This window comes from Emys orbicularis, chromosome 12 (genome assembly GCF_028017835.1).
Source record: "Emys orbicularis isolate rEmyOrb1 chromosome 12, rEmyOrb1.hap1, whole genome shotgun sequence".
Lineage (NCBI taxonomy): Eukaryota > Metazoa > Chordata > Testudines > Emydidae > Emys > Emys orbicularis.
In genome coordinates, this window is record NC_088694.1 from 44,193,067 (window position 1) to 44,210,955 (window position 17,889).

Below are 17,889 nucleotides of genomic sequence, written 5' to 3' on the forward strand. Positions count from 1 at the left end.
TTTGGAGGTGGCCGGCTCTGAGATCAACAGCACAGAGTTTGAGTGAGGTAATGATTCTTGTTGTATAAGATCTACAATGTGGTACTAGCGTTAGGCATTGTTACTGCAGAGAGGAAGTGGGTGCTGGTGAGCTCATATACTGGCTTGGATCTTACAGGAACCTAAGTGAGTTAGGAGGAGAACAATCCATAGACCCTTTACCACCCAAAATTATATGACTAGCTCTGTCTGACCAGGTGTTTCTTATGGCAGCGGGTCGGTGCTGCTCTGATCTGAAAGGTTTTATCTCTGGAGCAGGGACATGAAAACTGGAAAAAATACAGGGAAGTGCCCTGATCTCTGGATAAAACCTGAATGAGATTCCCTGTGCCTAACTCTCTTACTACTTGAAAATCCTAGACCAAGTGGAGATGTGAGTTACCCAGCATCCCAGAAGGTGTCCATGGCAGGGCAAAGACTGAACCCAAATCTCCGAAGTCTGAAGCCAGTACTTTACTCACAGAGCCATCCCCCCTATAGCACATGTGGATCACTTGATGATTACTTGTTCTGTTCATTCGCTCTGGGGCACCTGGCATTGGCCACTGTCAGAAGACAGGATACTGGGCTAGATAGACTGTTTTATCTGACCCAGTACGGCCATTCCTATGTTCACATAGTAACATGGCCCTATCCATAAAGGAGGAGACATTTCCGGCTGGCTGACATGCTTTGGCAAAATCTATTTCCTGTAGAAATATGAGCTTTCCTCAAAACCCAGTGTTTGGAGAGGAAAAATCTTGAAGTAATGAAAAAAAGGGATGAAAATGGGGGAATGGTGCGAGACTGAAAGTAGCATGGCCTAGTGGAGTGAGCATGGAACCAGGACTGCAGAGGTCTCTGTTATTTTCCTGGCTTTTTCAATGTCTGGCTGGGGGACCTTGTGCAACTCACTTCACGTGCCTGTGCCTCAGTTCTGCATTTGTAGAATGGGTATAATGATACCAACCTCCTTTGTAAAGCACTTTGAGGTCTTTAGATATAAAGAGCCAGGTACTAATGGTATTCTTCATAACAACAGATTTCAAATATGTTTGACTCCCCACCAATAAAAAAGAATTAAAGTTAAAAGTTAAATTTCAATTTGAAATAAAAAATAAACAAATCCTTGTTTACAAATTAAATGAAAAATGGGATTTGATTGCCAATGATGTGAAAATTTTCATTTTATTGCTTTAGAAATTTAACCATGAAAAATTAGAAATATTGACAATTTCTTGGGAACATTATTGGGAACATTTTTTTTTTTTGCCAACTACTTCTAGAGATTTTTGAAAATGTTAATGGAAGTTGAGCATCCATAACCCCACAGTAGTTTTCAATATTTATATCTCTGTTCATTCATGGAAATATTCCAGTGTTCACAGCTTTTAAATAGAGGTATTTAAAATTAAGCACCAGAATCCATGGACATCTCATTACAGTAACTATATTTATTTCACATGTGGGGAACACATGCAATTTCTGCTAAAGAGAAAAAGATTTAATTCCTTCTCTTCTTGTAGCCACTAGAAGGGGACAACTACCATCACTTTGTTAATGTGGGCTACAGATGTTCAATACCTCTCACATCAAGGCCACAGGTTGGGTATGTGAATCCCGTAAATCAGTGGTTCTCAAAATTTTCAATCCAATTCCTCTTCAGTCTAGACCAGGAGCTACCTGCGACTTCCCTGCCACTTGTGAATATAGGAAGGGCATTTTGGTCATCATAATCTCCTGCCACTTCTTTGTGACCTGCATTTTGAGAACCATTGGACTCTGAGAAGTCCAACTTAAAAGCACTCTCTGAAACCCACATTCCACTCAACCCTGACCCTCTGGGCCTCAGGAGATGTGCAGCATCAGAACTGCAGGAAGGTGAATGGAGGCAGCAGTTAGACATAATCTTGAATTGAAGGCTGGTCTCCTTCACTCCCAATTACCCCAGAACTGAGGATGACCACTGGTGTAGCTCCTAGGGTCTGTTGAAGCAGGGTTGCCCTCCACTGAGGCTGACTGAATTTAGTGAGCTAAGAAAATTCCTAAACCAAATTCAGTTAAGAGGAGTTAATACTTACTTAACATTAGTAATTTAAGGAGAGAGTAATAAGAACTTCTTCATACTAATTATTACAGTTGCCTCTGTAGGCATGTTTTGAGGCTAGTAAATGGAACAGCAGAACCTCACTTCCACAGTGACAGAATTTGTCCTTTTGGGCCTCACCCAGAGTCCTGAGATTCAGCGATGCCTCTTCATCATCTTCTTCATAGTGTACCTTACAACCTGGGTGGGAAATGTTACCATCATCATCACTGTGATAACTGAGCACCAGCTCCACACCCCCATGTACTTCCTGCTGGCCAACTTGGCTTTCCTAGATATCAGCGACTCATCAGTCACTGCTCCCAAATTGCTGTTGGGTCTCCTCTCCCAGCACAGAACCATCTCATTCAATGAGTGCATCCTCCAGATGTTCTTCTTCCACTTCTTCGCTGGTGCTGCAATTTTTGTTTTTGTGTTGATGGCAGTTGATCGGTATGTAGCTATCTATAAACCATTGTGTTACTTGAGTATCATGAACCAGGGTGTGTGTGTGGGCCTGGTGGCAGGGGCATGGATGGGTGGATTGGCTCACTCAATTGTTCAGATTGCACTGGTCCTCCGGTTGCCATTCTGTGGTCCAAACATCCTGGATAATTTCTACTGTGATGTCCCACAAGTCATCAAACTGGCCTGCACTGACACCTACTTGGTTGAGTTGCTGATGGTCTCCAACAGCGGGATGCTCGTCATAGTAATGTTCATCATCCTGCTCATTTCATACACCATCATCTTAGTCAAGATAAAGAAACACGTCACAGATGGGAAGCGCAAAGCTCTGTCCACCTGTGGAACCCAGATCACAGTTGTGTGTTTACAATTCATACCTTCCACTTTCATCTACGCTCGGCCCTTCCGGAAATTCCCCATGGACAAGTTGGCCTCAGTCTTTTTCACCCTAATCACCCCGATGATTAATGCAATGATCTACACCCTGAAAAATGCTGAGATGAAAAAAGCCATCAGGAGACTGATGAGAAGAATCCTTTTCTCAGAGAGGAAATTATAAGGATGGAATTTATCTTGGATGAGCTTTTTTTCCATTTTGTAATAATTATCTTGCATGAACTTCCTATCAGATTAAATGTTTTCGTTCATAATTCCTGTATGTGACATGGGGGGAAATTGTATTGGTGAGCCTCTTAGCATGAAGTTTGTATTCGTGATGTTCAGCTGCCAAACACGGTATTAATTCCTTATGCATTCTACTTGACCCTGAGCTTGGGATATCTGCCATTTTCTCCATTGGAAGGATTTCCCATACTTTATTCTCCATGCTACTAATGTTGGTGGATCTGTCCTTCTCCAAACATGAGCTCTCACAGATCTGGCTACTAGCAATAATGGTGAATCGGTCCTTCCCTGAGTCAATAACCCGCTTTGTACTATAGCTGTGAGTTCAGCAGGTGGCCTAACTTTAGTAATCTTGAAAGATCTATTTATTTTCTCCTAAAATGTTGTAATATTTCTGTCTGATAGCCTTAGGGCATCACTATACTTCCACATTTTCTCTAGCCCTTCTGACTACATTTCTTATATATTTTCCTGAGCTTAAGTAGAGTGAATTACCATAGATGAAGTATTTGGTAATAATTTGTGTGAATAGTTATACAAATAGATGTGTTTTTAGCCTTCCTCCCTGGAGCTCCACCAATCTCCCCTCCCCCAGAAGTTCATTGTGCCCCTCATCCTGCCCTCCTCCAATACCAGGGCATCCATCCTTCCCCCATAGCAGTGGTTCTATGTGTGCCTTTGTCCCCTGACCAGTGTCCCCATGTTCTCTCCCTCTCCATGCCAGGGGCTGTGTACACCCCCATTCCCTCCTTTCCCCTACATTTTCTCCTAGTCCTTCCTCTAGTTATTTGTCTTCTTGCTCTATGAGTAATGCAAGATGTCAAGATGTTAAACTCTATTGGGAGGACTGGCAGAGATGAGATAGAGTATTGTTATGGTGGAAGACTTTAATGGTGGACCAATTCTATGAGCTACCGACAATTGCAAAGGTGGTTGTAGTTGTGGATGTGCTAATCATATGGCAGGAGCTCCATGTGTCCCATATTTTTCCTCTGTTGATTTTTCCCAAAATAAGCTGGATTCTGGCCATTGATTCCTAAAATATTCCCTTAAATTTTGGAACTGATCAGATGTGCTATTCAAAAGTTATCAGAGTATATAGACAGACAGAGAAATGCTGTCGAGTTGATTGTAAGACCTTCATAGGCTTGGCCAACCAATGGGAATCAGGCCCTTTGAGGTGTCATTTTCATTAATTAGTGGGTCCATCAATGTTAACATTATTCTAAAACTTGGGCTTTCTACATTGTATTATAAAGCTTTTAGTCTCAATCAAGCAAACAATGGCATATTCATGTGTTTTTTGAGAGTATTAATTTCCATAAATTCATTAATACAGAGTAGCTGGCTGATGGTTGTATGCCCTTTTCCTCCTGTACTTTATATACTGCATTTGATGACCCTGGGTGAATATCTGGGTTATTTTTGGTGGGTGTTAATCCAAAAGGGGAAATGGCTACCTCTTATCAATGTCAAATTACGCTTCTCAAGTGTCATTATGACACCATGATTGTTTCCTTTTTGTGTCGGTCCAACCTTTTAGGGGGAAATAATCAATGTGCTAAAATCTGTTAGAACCAGATGCCAACATAGTGGAGAGCAGCTCTATAAAGTCATCGATTCCTATAGTTTAAGCCCAAAATGGACCAAGAGATTATATGGTCTGACCTTCTGTATATCACAAACCATTAGATTTCACCTGTTTACCCCTGCATTGATCTCAATAACATGAGTTTGGATATGTTGCCCCTTTTTGACCCAAGTGGATAGCCAGAGTTTGGGGCCTGGTAGCTCGTTCCAGCTGGAAGTAGAAAATGATGATAAAATCTGGTACTTTCTTTGATGCAATCTTATTTATTTACAAGGAATGTACAAATTCCTGCTTCTCTGTAGGAGGAGGAACCAAAGACAAAAGGAGTAGTTTCTTAGTTTACAGATCCAAGCTTAGACTGAAGCTCCAACAGTTTCCCCTGAATACCACCGCCCTCTCCTCTAAGGTCTGCCTAGGGCTCATCACCCTGTCTTACAAGGTGGCCTGTTGGAGAATCCAACTCAAGCATTTGGGAAGCAGCTTCTCCGAAATGGCTTCTCCACTAAGGTGTGTGTGTGTGTGGGGGGGGGGGGGGTTGCTCAGCAAACCCCCCTCCAGTGACTCAGGGGGATATGATACAGGTTTATAAAATCAGGATTGGTGTGGGGAAAGTAAATAAGGAAGTGTTATTTACTCCTTCCCATAACACAAGAACTAGGGGGTCACAAAATGACATTAATAGGCAGCAGATTTAAAACAAACAAAAGGAACTATTTTTTCACACAATGCACAGTGAACCCATTGAACTCATTGCCAGAGGATGTTGTGAAGGCCAAGATTATAACAGGGTTCAAAAAATAACTAGATAAGTTCAAGGAGGATAGGTCCATCAATGGTTATTAGCCAGAATGGGCAGGGATGGTGTCCCTAGCCTTTGTTTGCCAGAAGCTGGGAATGGGCGACGGGATGGATCACTTGATGATTACCTGTTCTGTTCGTTCCCTCTGGGCACCTGGCACCACTGTTGGAAGACAGGATACTGGGCTAGATGGACCTTTGGTCTGACACAGTATGGCCGTTCTTATGTTCTTACGATCTTATGTTCAGTGCACAGAGCTCTGCCTAACAAGGCTTTTGTTCTGTCTGCTGACAGAAATCATGTGATCTGGGACACACTGTCCTGCACTGAGGAACCAGAACACTTTCTCTGCAGACTTCAGGGATTTGGAAACATTTTTCAGTCCCTGCTGTTGTTCTACATTGGAGAAGGTGTGCTTGTTTGGTGCTGAATTTGGGATGCCAGGGCCAGATCCTGCAGGCTTTACTCAGCATTCTGGCAGCAGTGAGTGGCAGTGCAGTCTGAGCAACGGCTGTAGGAATGGGCCCCATCCTACTGGGTAATCTCTTACATAGATATAGCCTTGTGGCCTGAGCTGTAGTGTCACACCCCAATGGCCCCTCCCTCAGAGAGCCCCCAGGGGAGGCAGATCAGCATTGTATGTGGCTAACGCTGTTGCAAACATCGCAAGACATGTTGGGAAGGGGTTACAGGTGAGAGTGTGGAATGGAAGATTCCTTTGCAGGTTACGAGAGGCCGAGGGAGAGGGGGGAAGGAAGAAGAGATCAGAGAACGGATTAACTCCACGCTCCTACTAGGCCCGAGATAAGACGTCGACTCCAACCAGCTCAAGGTCGCAGCACACATCTGACTCTCGGCCGCCTGCCAAGAAAGAGGGGGGCTTGAAATTCACCCCGACCAGCCATGAGAAAGAAAGATGCAACTGAACAGACCTGCAGAGGCGGCCCAAAATGAGCAAGACAGCGAAGGCCAGCACAAAGGAAAATAAGGAGGAAAACAGAGTCTTGCTGGTATGTTTTGGGGAAGCTGAGGAAGACACAGAAGGCCGGTTTGAACTGTCACAAAGAGCACCAGAAGCAGAAGTCCCCGAGTGGAACACTCCCCCAAGGAGCTCAGGACTTAAAAACCTCCTGAGAGCTGGAGCAACTCGGAGATCACAACAGATCCTCCCTGGACGACCTGGGCCCAGGACAGCATTCCCCCCCTTCCCCCTCCCCCATTCTTCTGGCATTACACCCAGGCCTGGCCAGTCTCGGGTAGTGCGTGTTTGAGTATGAAAGTGGGTTAGGGCTTGGGGCACTAACGCTTTCTTTCTTCCCCTGAGTGACGTGGGAGCTTTCCCAGCACTCTCTGCTGTTATTTCATTATTTTAATAATAAAGCTTTAAAATTTAGACACTTGGTGTGCTTCGTCGTCTCCTCCCCAAAAGATCCTGTGGCCCCAGCCTGATCAGCTGTTGCCTCAGGCAGATTGGTAACGAAAATCTGTCACAATAGAATCAAGTTACCGCAATATTTGTATTACTTATCCATTTTGACTGAAAAGAGAGCCCAAACTGTAGGTCTGTGCCCAGTACGGTAATAACACATGTAAAATACATTGACTTTGTCCACCAAATACTCAGCAATTTATCCAGCATAACATTCTCCTTCCTCCAGCAAACAATTTTCCCATTAACTAACTGTAATTTTTCCCCATTAAGCAAATGGCAATTTTTTCTCTACTGATGAGCTAGAACATTCTCCTTCTTCAACCAGCCATAGTTTTCTCTGCCCTTCACTACCCTACACTTCTCCACCTTCCAAAAATCACAGACTTTCCCTCCTCCACCTATCTTTCCCCCCCATTGACAATCTATAAAATTCCCCCAGCCAACACTAGCCTTCTTCCCTTTTCAATGATAATGAGAACATGCCCCATTCACCAACCATAACATTCTCCCTCTTCAACCAACAAAACTTCCATATAATTCTTCCCAGTCGTATCATGTCCTGTATTCATGTCTTCAAGGAAAGCTTTGGAGAATGGGTAGGCCATAGGGCACATCCTGAAGTTTAACAGACTTGGGCTGCGGGTTCAGAAAGCATTCCACTGTCAATGTATCAGCATTGGTTTGCTCAGTTGTCTCAGCAGATTTTGGTTCTCCTGGTGTCTAAATGAAGATAGGAGAGGAGAGGAGAGGAGAGGAGAGGAGAGACACTGCACTTTCATGTTTCTAACAACTGCAATTTCTGGAAATGTCTTGAGCCAGGGTTCCTGGGGCTTCCAGGATGAAAAGCTGAGAGTTGAGCTCCCATTCTAGCCAGGGACCCCCAGCTATGATCTCTGATCCAGGGATAAAGAGTAGAAGAAAGTCAGGGAGTAGGGAGCCTCCTGCACGGGATGCAGAGAGGAGACACAGGGCCAGAGAGAACATTTGAAGAGGCTCTCCAGAGCAGCCAGAGGGGAGGCCTGGCTTGAGTGACGTGCACTGCAGAGCAGAAACAGAACCCGTCAGAGGGAGTTAGGAGCCCAGGAGGGACATAACAGCCTGGTGAGTCTGGGCGAAGGAAACCCAGAGATTAAGCTTTGAGACAACTCTCATTCCCTGTTAATAAACCAGTCCCCACAAGGGGTGAATAATTCAAATGCATCAATTGTAGGAGATGGATTAACAGGGGAAGGAGAAATATTCAGGCCGTGACAGGTCTGACACCAGTTTAGACCTAGCCCTAACCCTAATCCAATAAAGGATGAATTTTTAACTGTAAATCATCAGTGGAACTACTCACACATTTAAAGTTAAGCACTTTCTAAAAGGATTTGCTGGATCAGGGCCTTAGTGCAAAATATGCAAAGGAAATGAGCTATGGATTAATAATCATGAGCATTCAGAGCAGATTCTCAGCTGGTATAAGTTCTCAAACTCAATTGATTTTAGTGGAACAATGACAATTTAAACCAGTTGAGGACTGGCACCATCATATATAATGAACCCTGGTGTGATAGTTTAATTTATCCACTCAGGGAAGAGAAACAGGGCATGTTAAAAAGGTTGCCAGTGAAAATGGCTCAAACACCAGGTACTTATTATGAGTTGTTTGTAAATGATCTGTGGAGTAAGATACTCATAGAAATCCTTTGGTAAATAATGTTTAATAATGAATATTTATAGACAGACACGAAGAGGAAATGAGTCACAATAAGTGACGTTATCTATCTATTGATCGATCAATCGATCTATCTCTCAAATCACATGCTATGCTTTTGTCTCTCATATATGAATTGTATATATCCATGCACAAAGATGGGTATTCTAATACTAAGAATAGGCATGCTTTGTGAGATCCTTTTTTAGCTTGGATGTGAATAGTTTTACAGTGGATGACGCATGAAATGCCAGGTCAGTGCATGTGATGGTACTTTTCCACTTACACCAATATTATAATGATATGACACCAAGCAAATTACTCGTACCAGTATTTATTAGAGAGAGAAGGTGGACCTTATGCAGAGCTCATCTCCAGACCTGAAGAAGAGCTCTGTATACGTTTGAAAGCTTGTCTCTCTCTCCTGCAGAACTTGGTCAAATAAGCGATATTACCTCATCCACCGCGTCTCTCTAATATTCGGTGACCAACTTGGCTGCAACAACACTGCATACACCAGTGTTTATGTCACTATTGAACTAAGCCTTGTGTCTTTGGGCCAGTGTCAAACCAGCGATGTTGATAGAGCTACTCTGCATTAGCACAGGATTAGCTGAGATGGGGAAAACACTGAGGAGTCCTTGTGGCACCTTAGAGACTAACAAATTTATTTGGGCATTAGCTTTTGTGGGCTATAACCCACTTCATCAGATGAATGGAGTGAAAAATACAGTAGGCTGTATATTTATACCTGCTGTATAATTATACCTGCCTACTGTATTTTTCACTCCATGCATCTGATGAAGTGGGTTTTAGCCCATGAAAGCTAATGCCCAAATAAATTTGTTAGTCTCTAAGGTGCCACAAGGACTCCTTGTTGGTTTTGATGATACAGACTAACACGGCTACCCCTCTGAAACCTGATATGAGGAATTCACACATGCATCTCTGTTGCACTCACTTTCTCCCGGCCACCATTACCCATTCTTGGATCTTTTTGTATATTGGCCATTGGCCAAATCCTGATCCATTTGAAGTGAGTGGCTAAATCCCAGTGATTTAACAGGGATCAAAATTGGCCTCATTATACTGTCTGATTGTCTTTAAGAAATACTCCACAGCTTCCTCTTTAACAAACAAACAACCATTTCCCACCATGGCACGAATGACACAGCATTGATTTATTTATTTAGGGTTACAATAATGAAAACATACAGAGGGTCCTGTGGCACCTTTAAGACTAACAGAAGTATTGGGAGCATAAGCTTTCATGGGTAAGAACCTCACTTCTTCAGATGCAAGAAGTGAGGTTTTTACCCACGAAAGCTTATGCTCCCAATACTTCTGTTAGTCTTAAAGGTGCCACAGGACCCTCTGTTGCTTTTTACAGATTCAGACTAACATGGCTACCCCTCTGAATAATGAAAACATGTCTATCTAAGGCTCTTGGTTCCCTAACACATCATTAAAAGTACAATGATATCCCAGCCCTATTCATATAATTATTTCAACAGAAACTCAACCATGCAGACACTTCTTATGCACACCTTTATCAATGTGGAAAGAAAACTTTCAGCTCGCTCAGAAAACGCCATCAAACAGATGACATTTGGGCACCCCTGATAGGTAACAAAACATCAACAGTGCTGTCTAAGTGAACACTTACCATCTGCCCAGTCATTCCCACCTTAAAAACACTTTGAACAAAGAAAGAAATCAACCCACCAAAAACAAACTAAAAAACAGAGACAGAGGCAAAAAACAAACAGCTACTACACTGATACTGCAATCCAATTTTTACTCCAAAAAAGAAGAGACAGTCACTCCCTGAGGTTCACTAAGGTCTTTGATATGGCTAATGATTTTATGTAGAAGGTGCTAACATAGCATGGTGATGGGTGGCAGTACACAATCCTGTGATAGATAGCTAGACAGGCAAAGAGATAGCTAATGATATTATTTACATTGGCATGCATTTACATTAAGTCCATTGACTTGAGTGGTGTTTTCATTTTTGCCACTGCAAATTCCCCTTTTTGCATAAAGAGATGGCAAACCATGTTCTCATGGAGTCAATTATGTCATCATTTGATTATATTTATAAGGAAACATAGAAGGAAATTAAAATCAAAAGAGAAATATGGACTGTTTATTGGTCGTAAATAACCTCGGTCCAATCAGTTTCCTCAGGGCAGCTTTGATCTCTTTGTTCCTCATGCTGTAGATGATCGGATTCAGCATTGGAGGTACCATGGAATAGAAAACATCCACCATGAGATCCAGACGTGATATGGACCTGGAGTTGGGTTTCAGGTAGGCAATGATGCCAGTGAAAACAAACAAAGAGACAACAGTGAGGTGAGGCAGGCAGGTGGAGAAGGCTTTTTGCCGGCCCTGCTCAGAGGGGATTCTTAGCACTGATCTGAAGATCTGAACATATGACACAATTATTAAAACAAAACAGCTTAAAGCTAAGCATGCACTGAAGACAATAACCCCAGTTTCACTGAGGTCTGAGTCAGAGCAGGCAAGCTTGAGTAGCTGGGGGATGTCGCAGAAGAACTGATCCACAACATTTCCTCCACAGAAGGATATTGCAAATGTGTTCCCAGTGTGCAGGGCAGAGTAAAGAATACCACTGATCCAGACACTGGCTGCCATTTGGACACAAGCTCTCCTGTTCATCACTCTCTCATAGTGCAGTGGTTGACAGATGGCGACATATCGGTCGTACGCCATGACAGTCAGGATGCCGATATCAGCTGAACCAAGGAACATGAAGAGAAAGATTTGGGCAACACATCCAGGATAAGAAATCACCCTGGTGTTCATGAGGGAATTGACCATGGATTTGGGGATGGTGACAGAGATGGAGCCGAGGTCTAGGATGGACAGATTCACCAGGAAGAAGTACATGGGGGTGTGAAGATAGTGGTTGAGGGCGATGGCTGTGATGATGAGGAGATTCCCCAGCAGGCCTGCCAGATAAATCATTAGAAACACCACAAAGTGCAAAATCTGCAGCTCCCGAATGTCAGAGAAACCGAGGAGAAGAAACTCGGTCACGGTGGTTTGGTTGGACATTTTCTTCCTCAGCACGTCGTGTGATGGCTGTGGGGGGAAGAAGAAGGTCCATAGTCAGGATTCGAGTGTCAGAGAGAATGGCCTTGATTCCCTTCTGAGTAATGTCCCATGATCTACTGTTAAATGTGCACAGCACTCCTCCCATCCTTCCATTGACTAGGAGCACTTCCTCTCCCCATGCCTCTGTTTCCCCTCCCTCCTTTTCTCTGATTTTTCTTTTATGAGCTCTGTGGGGGATGGGCTGTGTCTTATAATGTATCTGCACTGTGAACCCATTTACAGACTTTGTGCTTAGCTGGCAGCAGTGTTGCACACGGGATATGGTGATAGACCAGGAGGTCTGGGTTCCTGTCCCATTGACCTCCTGGGGGTTCACCTACATAGCAGAGGGGAACACCTTCCCATCTCCAGTAGATGGACATGGGCTAGCTCTGCTCAAGTTACTACACAAAACAGACCCATATAGCCAGAGGTAGTCTGGGCAGCAGCTCAGCCTCCATCTGACTACGAACCCACGCTGTTCAGGCAGGTTTGTATTGAGGTGGCTAGACTGAGCCACTCCCTGTGCTGGCCCCATCTACTCTGTTATGAGCTAGTGAAGTCTGCCTACCTGAGTTTGGAAGCATGCCCCCAGTTGTGGTGTAGATATGCCCTTAATGTCCTTGGGAAAGGTCCAGATAGACAGGCTGCCACTGCTTGATTCAATCCAGACTCTAACAACAAGGAGTCTGGTGGCACCTTAAAGACTAACAGATTTATTTGGGCATAAGCTTTCGTGGGTAAAAACCTCACTTCTTCAGATGCATAGAGTGAAAGTTACAGATGCAGGCATTATATACTGACACATGGAGAGCAGGGAGTTACTTTGCAAGTGGATAACCAGTGTTGGCAGGGCATATATAACATTAGTGGATGTGCAGGTTAATGAGCCCTTGATGGTGTGGCTGATGTGGTTGGGTCCTCTGATGGTGTCGCCAGAGTAGATATGGGGACAGAGTAGGCAACGAGGTTTGCTACAGGGATTGGTTCCTGGGTTGGTGTTTCTGTGGTGTGGCTCATTCACCTGCACATCCACTAATGTTATATATGCCATCATGTGCCAGGAATGCCCCTCTGCCATGTACATTGGCCAAACCGGACAGTCCCTCCGCAAAAGAATAAATGGACACAAATTGGACATCAGGAATGGTAACATACATAAGCCAGTAAGTGAACACTTCAATCTCCCTGGTCATTCTATTACAGATTTAAAAGTCACTATCATTGAACAAAAAAACTTCAGAAACAGACTTCAAAGAGAAACAGCAGAACTAAAATTCATTTGCAAATTTAACACCATTAATCTGGGCTTGAATAGGGACTGGGAATGGCTGGCTCATTACAGAAGCAGCTTTTCCTCTCCTGGAATTGACACCTCCTCATCTATTATTGGGAGTGGACTACATCCACCCTGATTGAATTGGCCCTGTCAACACTGGTTCTCCACTTGCGAAGTAACTCCCTGCTCTCCATGTGTCAGTATATAATGCCTGCATCTGTAACTTTCACTCTATGCATCTGAAGTAGTGAGGTTTTTACCCACGAAAGCTTATGCCCAAATAAATCTGTTAGTCTTTAAGGTGCCACCAGATTCCTTGTTGTTTTTGTAGATACAGACTAACAAGGCTACCCCCTGATACTTAAATCCAGACTCTGAATTTCAAGGTTCTAGCATGTCTATTAGGTACAGCCCATATTCCCTGGGCTGTCAGCTCTGCTGTTCACTCAGTTCTGCCATCCTTCAGCTATGTCTTTGAAACAGAAATAAAAATGGATGTAAGAGAATGACAGCGTTTGAAATTATGGTATCATTGGACGATATTAGTGCTTCCCGCCGTGGTCAATAAAGTTCTGCTTAAAATTTTAAAAGAAAATTTGTGTTTTCAGTTAAACAAATTTTCATGGAAAGTATCTATCTATCTATCTATCTATCTATCTATCTATCTATCTATCTATCTATCTATCTAAAAGTTGATTTTTTTTCTTTGGGGAGTGGGAGATTTTGGTTGGAATTTTTCAGTTTTCAGCAGAGAATGATTGGTTCTCTGTTGCAAAAATCCCAATGTTTGGAAATTTGGGGGACTTCTATAAAAAGGCAGCATTTTCTAATGAAGAAAAAAAGATAATAGCAAACTTACTGTGTTGGTCTTTAGATAGCGTTTCCCAGCTTGCAAAGCATTTGATCCTGCAGTGCTAGAAATTATTGGCCACTATCTATCTATATATCTCCATGCACAACAATCTCTTTATCTCTCCCATAAATCCATCACAGCATTATCTGTCACCCTCATGTTCCGTCACTGGATTTCTGAGTTGCTGGGTTTCTCTGCAGTGCCAAGCAGACAGGGATACACTCCACAGATGGGCCCTTCCTGCTCCACTCCTGGGGCAGGCTTGACTGAGAGGTGAAGGATTAAATGGGATCAGGGACTGAAAGTCCCTCCCAGCTGTACATCTTGACATGGCTACAGGCCAGGAAGTCCCTGCTCTGGGGCTAAATAGTTGAATGATGTCTCCAGGGTTGTGAGCCCAGCAATGATCTCACCTCTAAACAAACCACCCTGACAATATACTCTAACTGACCCCACAGAGGGAGAATGCAACCCAGCCTGGATCTTACTCAATGGCAACATCTCTGGAAGGACTCTTGGCTAAAAACAAGGCAGGGCTGAGCCCCAAAGAATGTCCCAAGATATTTGCCAAATCAAATATTTATGTATAGCACAGACATGTGACCTACAATAGCTAAGAGCCTAGTGGCACCAGAAGCTCCGCTGGCCTGGAATAGCCTGTTCTTTCATTCATGCCACATAATTACTTCTGGGGGAACAGAGTTTTTTTCCCCCTGCATTGCATCAGCAGCTCTTGGGATCAGCCACCAGAGGAACCCACAGCCCAGGCTGCCCTGGCTGCTGGAAATTGATCACTAAGAGGTAGCTAGAGGCAAACATTAAAAAAGAAGGGTCATCTCCTGAGCTGGTGTAAATTAATACAGTTCCATTGATTTCAGAGTAGCTAGGGCTGGTTATGCGAATGATGGCCTGGCCCTTAGATTTCAATTATGCTATGGCTGATTTACATCAGCTGAGGGTTTGGCCTGTCAGAGTTTAGCTTGTTTAGTTGAGATTAGGGGTGTCTTTTGAAAGACCATTTTTTGTGTGGTGCAGGATAGGGTGGGGTTGGAGACTGAAGTTCCAACCAGTTTCTCCTGAGGACCACCACCCTCTCCTCTCCTTCTATGGACTGTCTAGGGCTCATCATCCATCCTGGAGGTGGCCACTGTATGGGAGCTGTTGGACGGTCCTCAATGTGCCATGTCCTCGTGTAGCTGATGGAGCTATGTCACAGATATGGCCAACAGCAGAGGCACCACACATGGCCAGGAATGGGCTAAACAGCCTATACAGAGGAGTCTGATTGCAACTCTGTTCTGGTTCTAAGTCCTGTGCTTAGACCACGCTCCAGTTAAACTTTCCATAAATTAAGGCCCAAGCTAAACAACAACCAGCCACCACTGCCACCTCCTGGCCTGGGGCAGGAAACTGAGGTTCTCACTGGAGGTTCCTCAGGTCAGTGTCCACCAAGGCTGGTGGCCTGTTGGAGAATCAAACTCAAGCATTTTGGAAGCAGCTTCTTTGAAATGGCTGCTACACCTAAAGGGGGGGGGGGATTGTGCAGCAAACCCCCGGGAAGGCCACAGATCTCTGCCTAACAAGGCTTGTGCTGTGCCCCTAGAGTCCTGCTGACAAAACCATGTGATCTGTGACACAGTGACCTGCACTGAGGACCTTTCTCTGCAGATTGCAGGGATCTGAAATCATTTTTCAGCCCCTACTGTCGCTCCAACTTGGAGAAGCTGTGCTTTTTCAGGGCTGAATTGATGCCAGGGCCAGATGCTGCAGCCAGATGCTGCTCACGGTTCTGGCCACAGTCATTGGGAGTGCTGTCTGAGCAATGGCTGCAGGAATGATCCTAGGGAATGGGCTTAGGGACTGCTGCTCAGGGTCTGGCCAGCCATGCAACTGTCCCAGACTGAGTACCCCAGGACTTCCAGTCTCTTGGGGTCCCTGGCTCTCCAGGCTTCCCATCTCAGTGTTGAGTCCAAGGAGCCAATTGGCCTGGGAATCTGGAAGCCTTTAGGTTCCTGGCCCAGGACAGTCTGCATGGCAAGGTTACCCCAGAGCCATGAACCGTGGGATTCCAGGCTCCCAGCTCCATGGCATGGAATCTGGAAGCCCTCAGAGCCCTGTCTTTAGCCAGGGTTCTGGGGGCTTCCAGGCTGCAGAGCAGAGAGCTGAGCTCCCATTCAAGCCAGAGACCCCCAGCTATGGTCCCTGATCCCGAGATAAAGAGTAGAAGAGGCTTTCCAGAGCAGCCAGAGGGGAGGCCTCACTGGAGCGACCCGCACTGCAGAGCAAGAACAGAACCCATCAGAGGGAGTTAGGAACCCAGGAGGGGCATAACAGCCAGGTGAGTCTGGGCAAAGGCAACCCGGAGATTCTAGCTTTGAGACAATTCTTATTCTGTGTTAATAAACCAGTGCCCAGAAGGGGTTAGTAATTCAAGTGCATCAATTGTAGGAGATGGATTAACAGGGAAAGGAGAAATATTCAGGCAGTGACAGGTCTGACACCAGTTTAGACCTAGCCCTAACCCTAAACCAATAAAGGATGAGATTAACTGTACACCGTCAGTGGAACTGCTCGTGTGTTTAAAGATAACCACTTTCTAAAGCAGCAAAGAGTCCTGTGGCACCTTATAGACTAACAGACATATTAGAGCATTCACCCACGAAAGCTCATGCTCCAATACGTCTATTAGTCTATAAGGTGCCACAGGACTCTTTGCTGCTTTTACAGATCCAGACTAACACGGCTACCCCTCTGATACTTGACACTTTCTAAAGGGGTTTCCTGGATCAGGGCCTTAGTGCAAAATATGCAAAGGAAGTGAGCTATGGATTAATAATCATGAGCACTGAGAGCAGATTCTCAGCTGGTGCAAGTTCTCAAGCTCAACTGATGTCAATGGAGCAATGGCAACTTAAACTAGTTGAGGACTGGCACCTCCACTTTTAATGTACCCTGGTATGATAATTCAGTTTATTCACTCAGGGAAGAGAAACAGGGCATGTGAAAAGGTAGCCAGTGAAAACAGCTCAAACACCAGGTACTTATGATGAGCTGTTTGTAAATGATCTGTGAAGTAAGATACTCATAGAAATCCGTTGGTAAATAATGTTTAATAATGAATACTTATGGACAGTCATGAAGAGGAAATGAGTCACAATAATTGGCATTATCTATCTATCAATTGATTGATCTATCGATCTATCTCTCGAATCACATACTGTGCTTTTGTCCCTCATACATGAATTGTATATATCCATGCACAAAGATGGGTATTCTAATACTAATAATGGGCCTGCTTGTGAAATCCTTTCTAAGCATGGATGTGACTAGATTTAGAATGGAAGTTGCATAAAATGCCAGCTCAGTGCATGTGATGGCACTTTTCAACTTAGACCAATATTATAATGATATGACACCAGGCAAATTACTTATACCAGTATTCATTAGAGAGAGAAGGTGAACCATATTCAGAGCTCATCTCCAGACCTGAAGAAGAGATCTTCATACATTTGAAAGCTTGTCTCTCTGTGACATTCTATACCATGGGGGAGCGCACTTTAACCCCCATATTCCTCATTTTCATATAATCATGATCTCCCATATAAAGCATGCCTTGTAAGGTATGAGGGAAAGGTCATGGTCTGTTGAAAGTCATTTCTCTATCCATATATATATATCATTAATAATTATGAAGTTATGAGAATTATGTTGTATGGTTGTCACTAAAACATGCTGTAAGTTGGGGAATCAGCAAGATGTTATCTCCCCAGAGGCAACAGCAAGGAAAGTAACCAATGCCCAGGCGGGGTGTCAATTAACCCATCAGCAGCCATTGTCCAGCAAGGGAGCTACAATGCAATGACTCACCTGCATGAGGCCACACGAGGAGAATTGCTCAACCTTGTTTGGAGAGACTTAGC

At 44.1% G+C, this 17,889-nt stretch overlaps 2 protein-coding genes across 2 annotated transcripts; one reads left to right on the forward strand and one right to left on the reverse strand.

The window, feature by feature from the left end:
* The first annotated feature begins 2,189 nt into the window (after window positions 1–2,189).
* On the forward strand, window positions 2,190–3,131 carry LOC135886021 (olfactory receptor 4D9-like). The gene has a single exon (XM_065413914.1). The coding sequence runs from the start codon at window positions 2,190–2,192 to the stop codon at window positions 3,129–3,131; it is 942 nt and encodes a 313-aa protein (XP_065269986.1).
* Window positions 3,132–10,841: 7,710 nt separating this feature from the next.
* Window positions 10,842–11,798, reverse strand: LOC135886840 (olfactory receptor 14A16-like). The gene has a single exon (XM_065414629.1). It carries the CDS (start codon window positions 11,796–11,798, stop codon window positions 10,842–10,844), a length of 957 nt encoding a protein of 318 aa, XP_065270701.1.
* Window positions 11,799–17,889: the final 6,091 nt, after the last annotated feature.

Bases quoted from the DNA above. Each gene is read 5' to 3' on its own strand.
- LOC135886021 (XM_065413914.1), top strand. From the start codon at position 2,190: ATGGAACAGCAGAACCTCACTTCCACAGTGACAGAATTTGTCCTTTTG.
- LOC135886840 (XM_065414629.1), bottom strand. From the start codon at position 11,798: ATGTCCAACCAAACCACCGTGACCGAGTTTCTTCTCCTCGGTTTCTCT.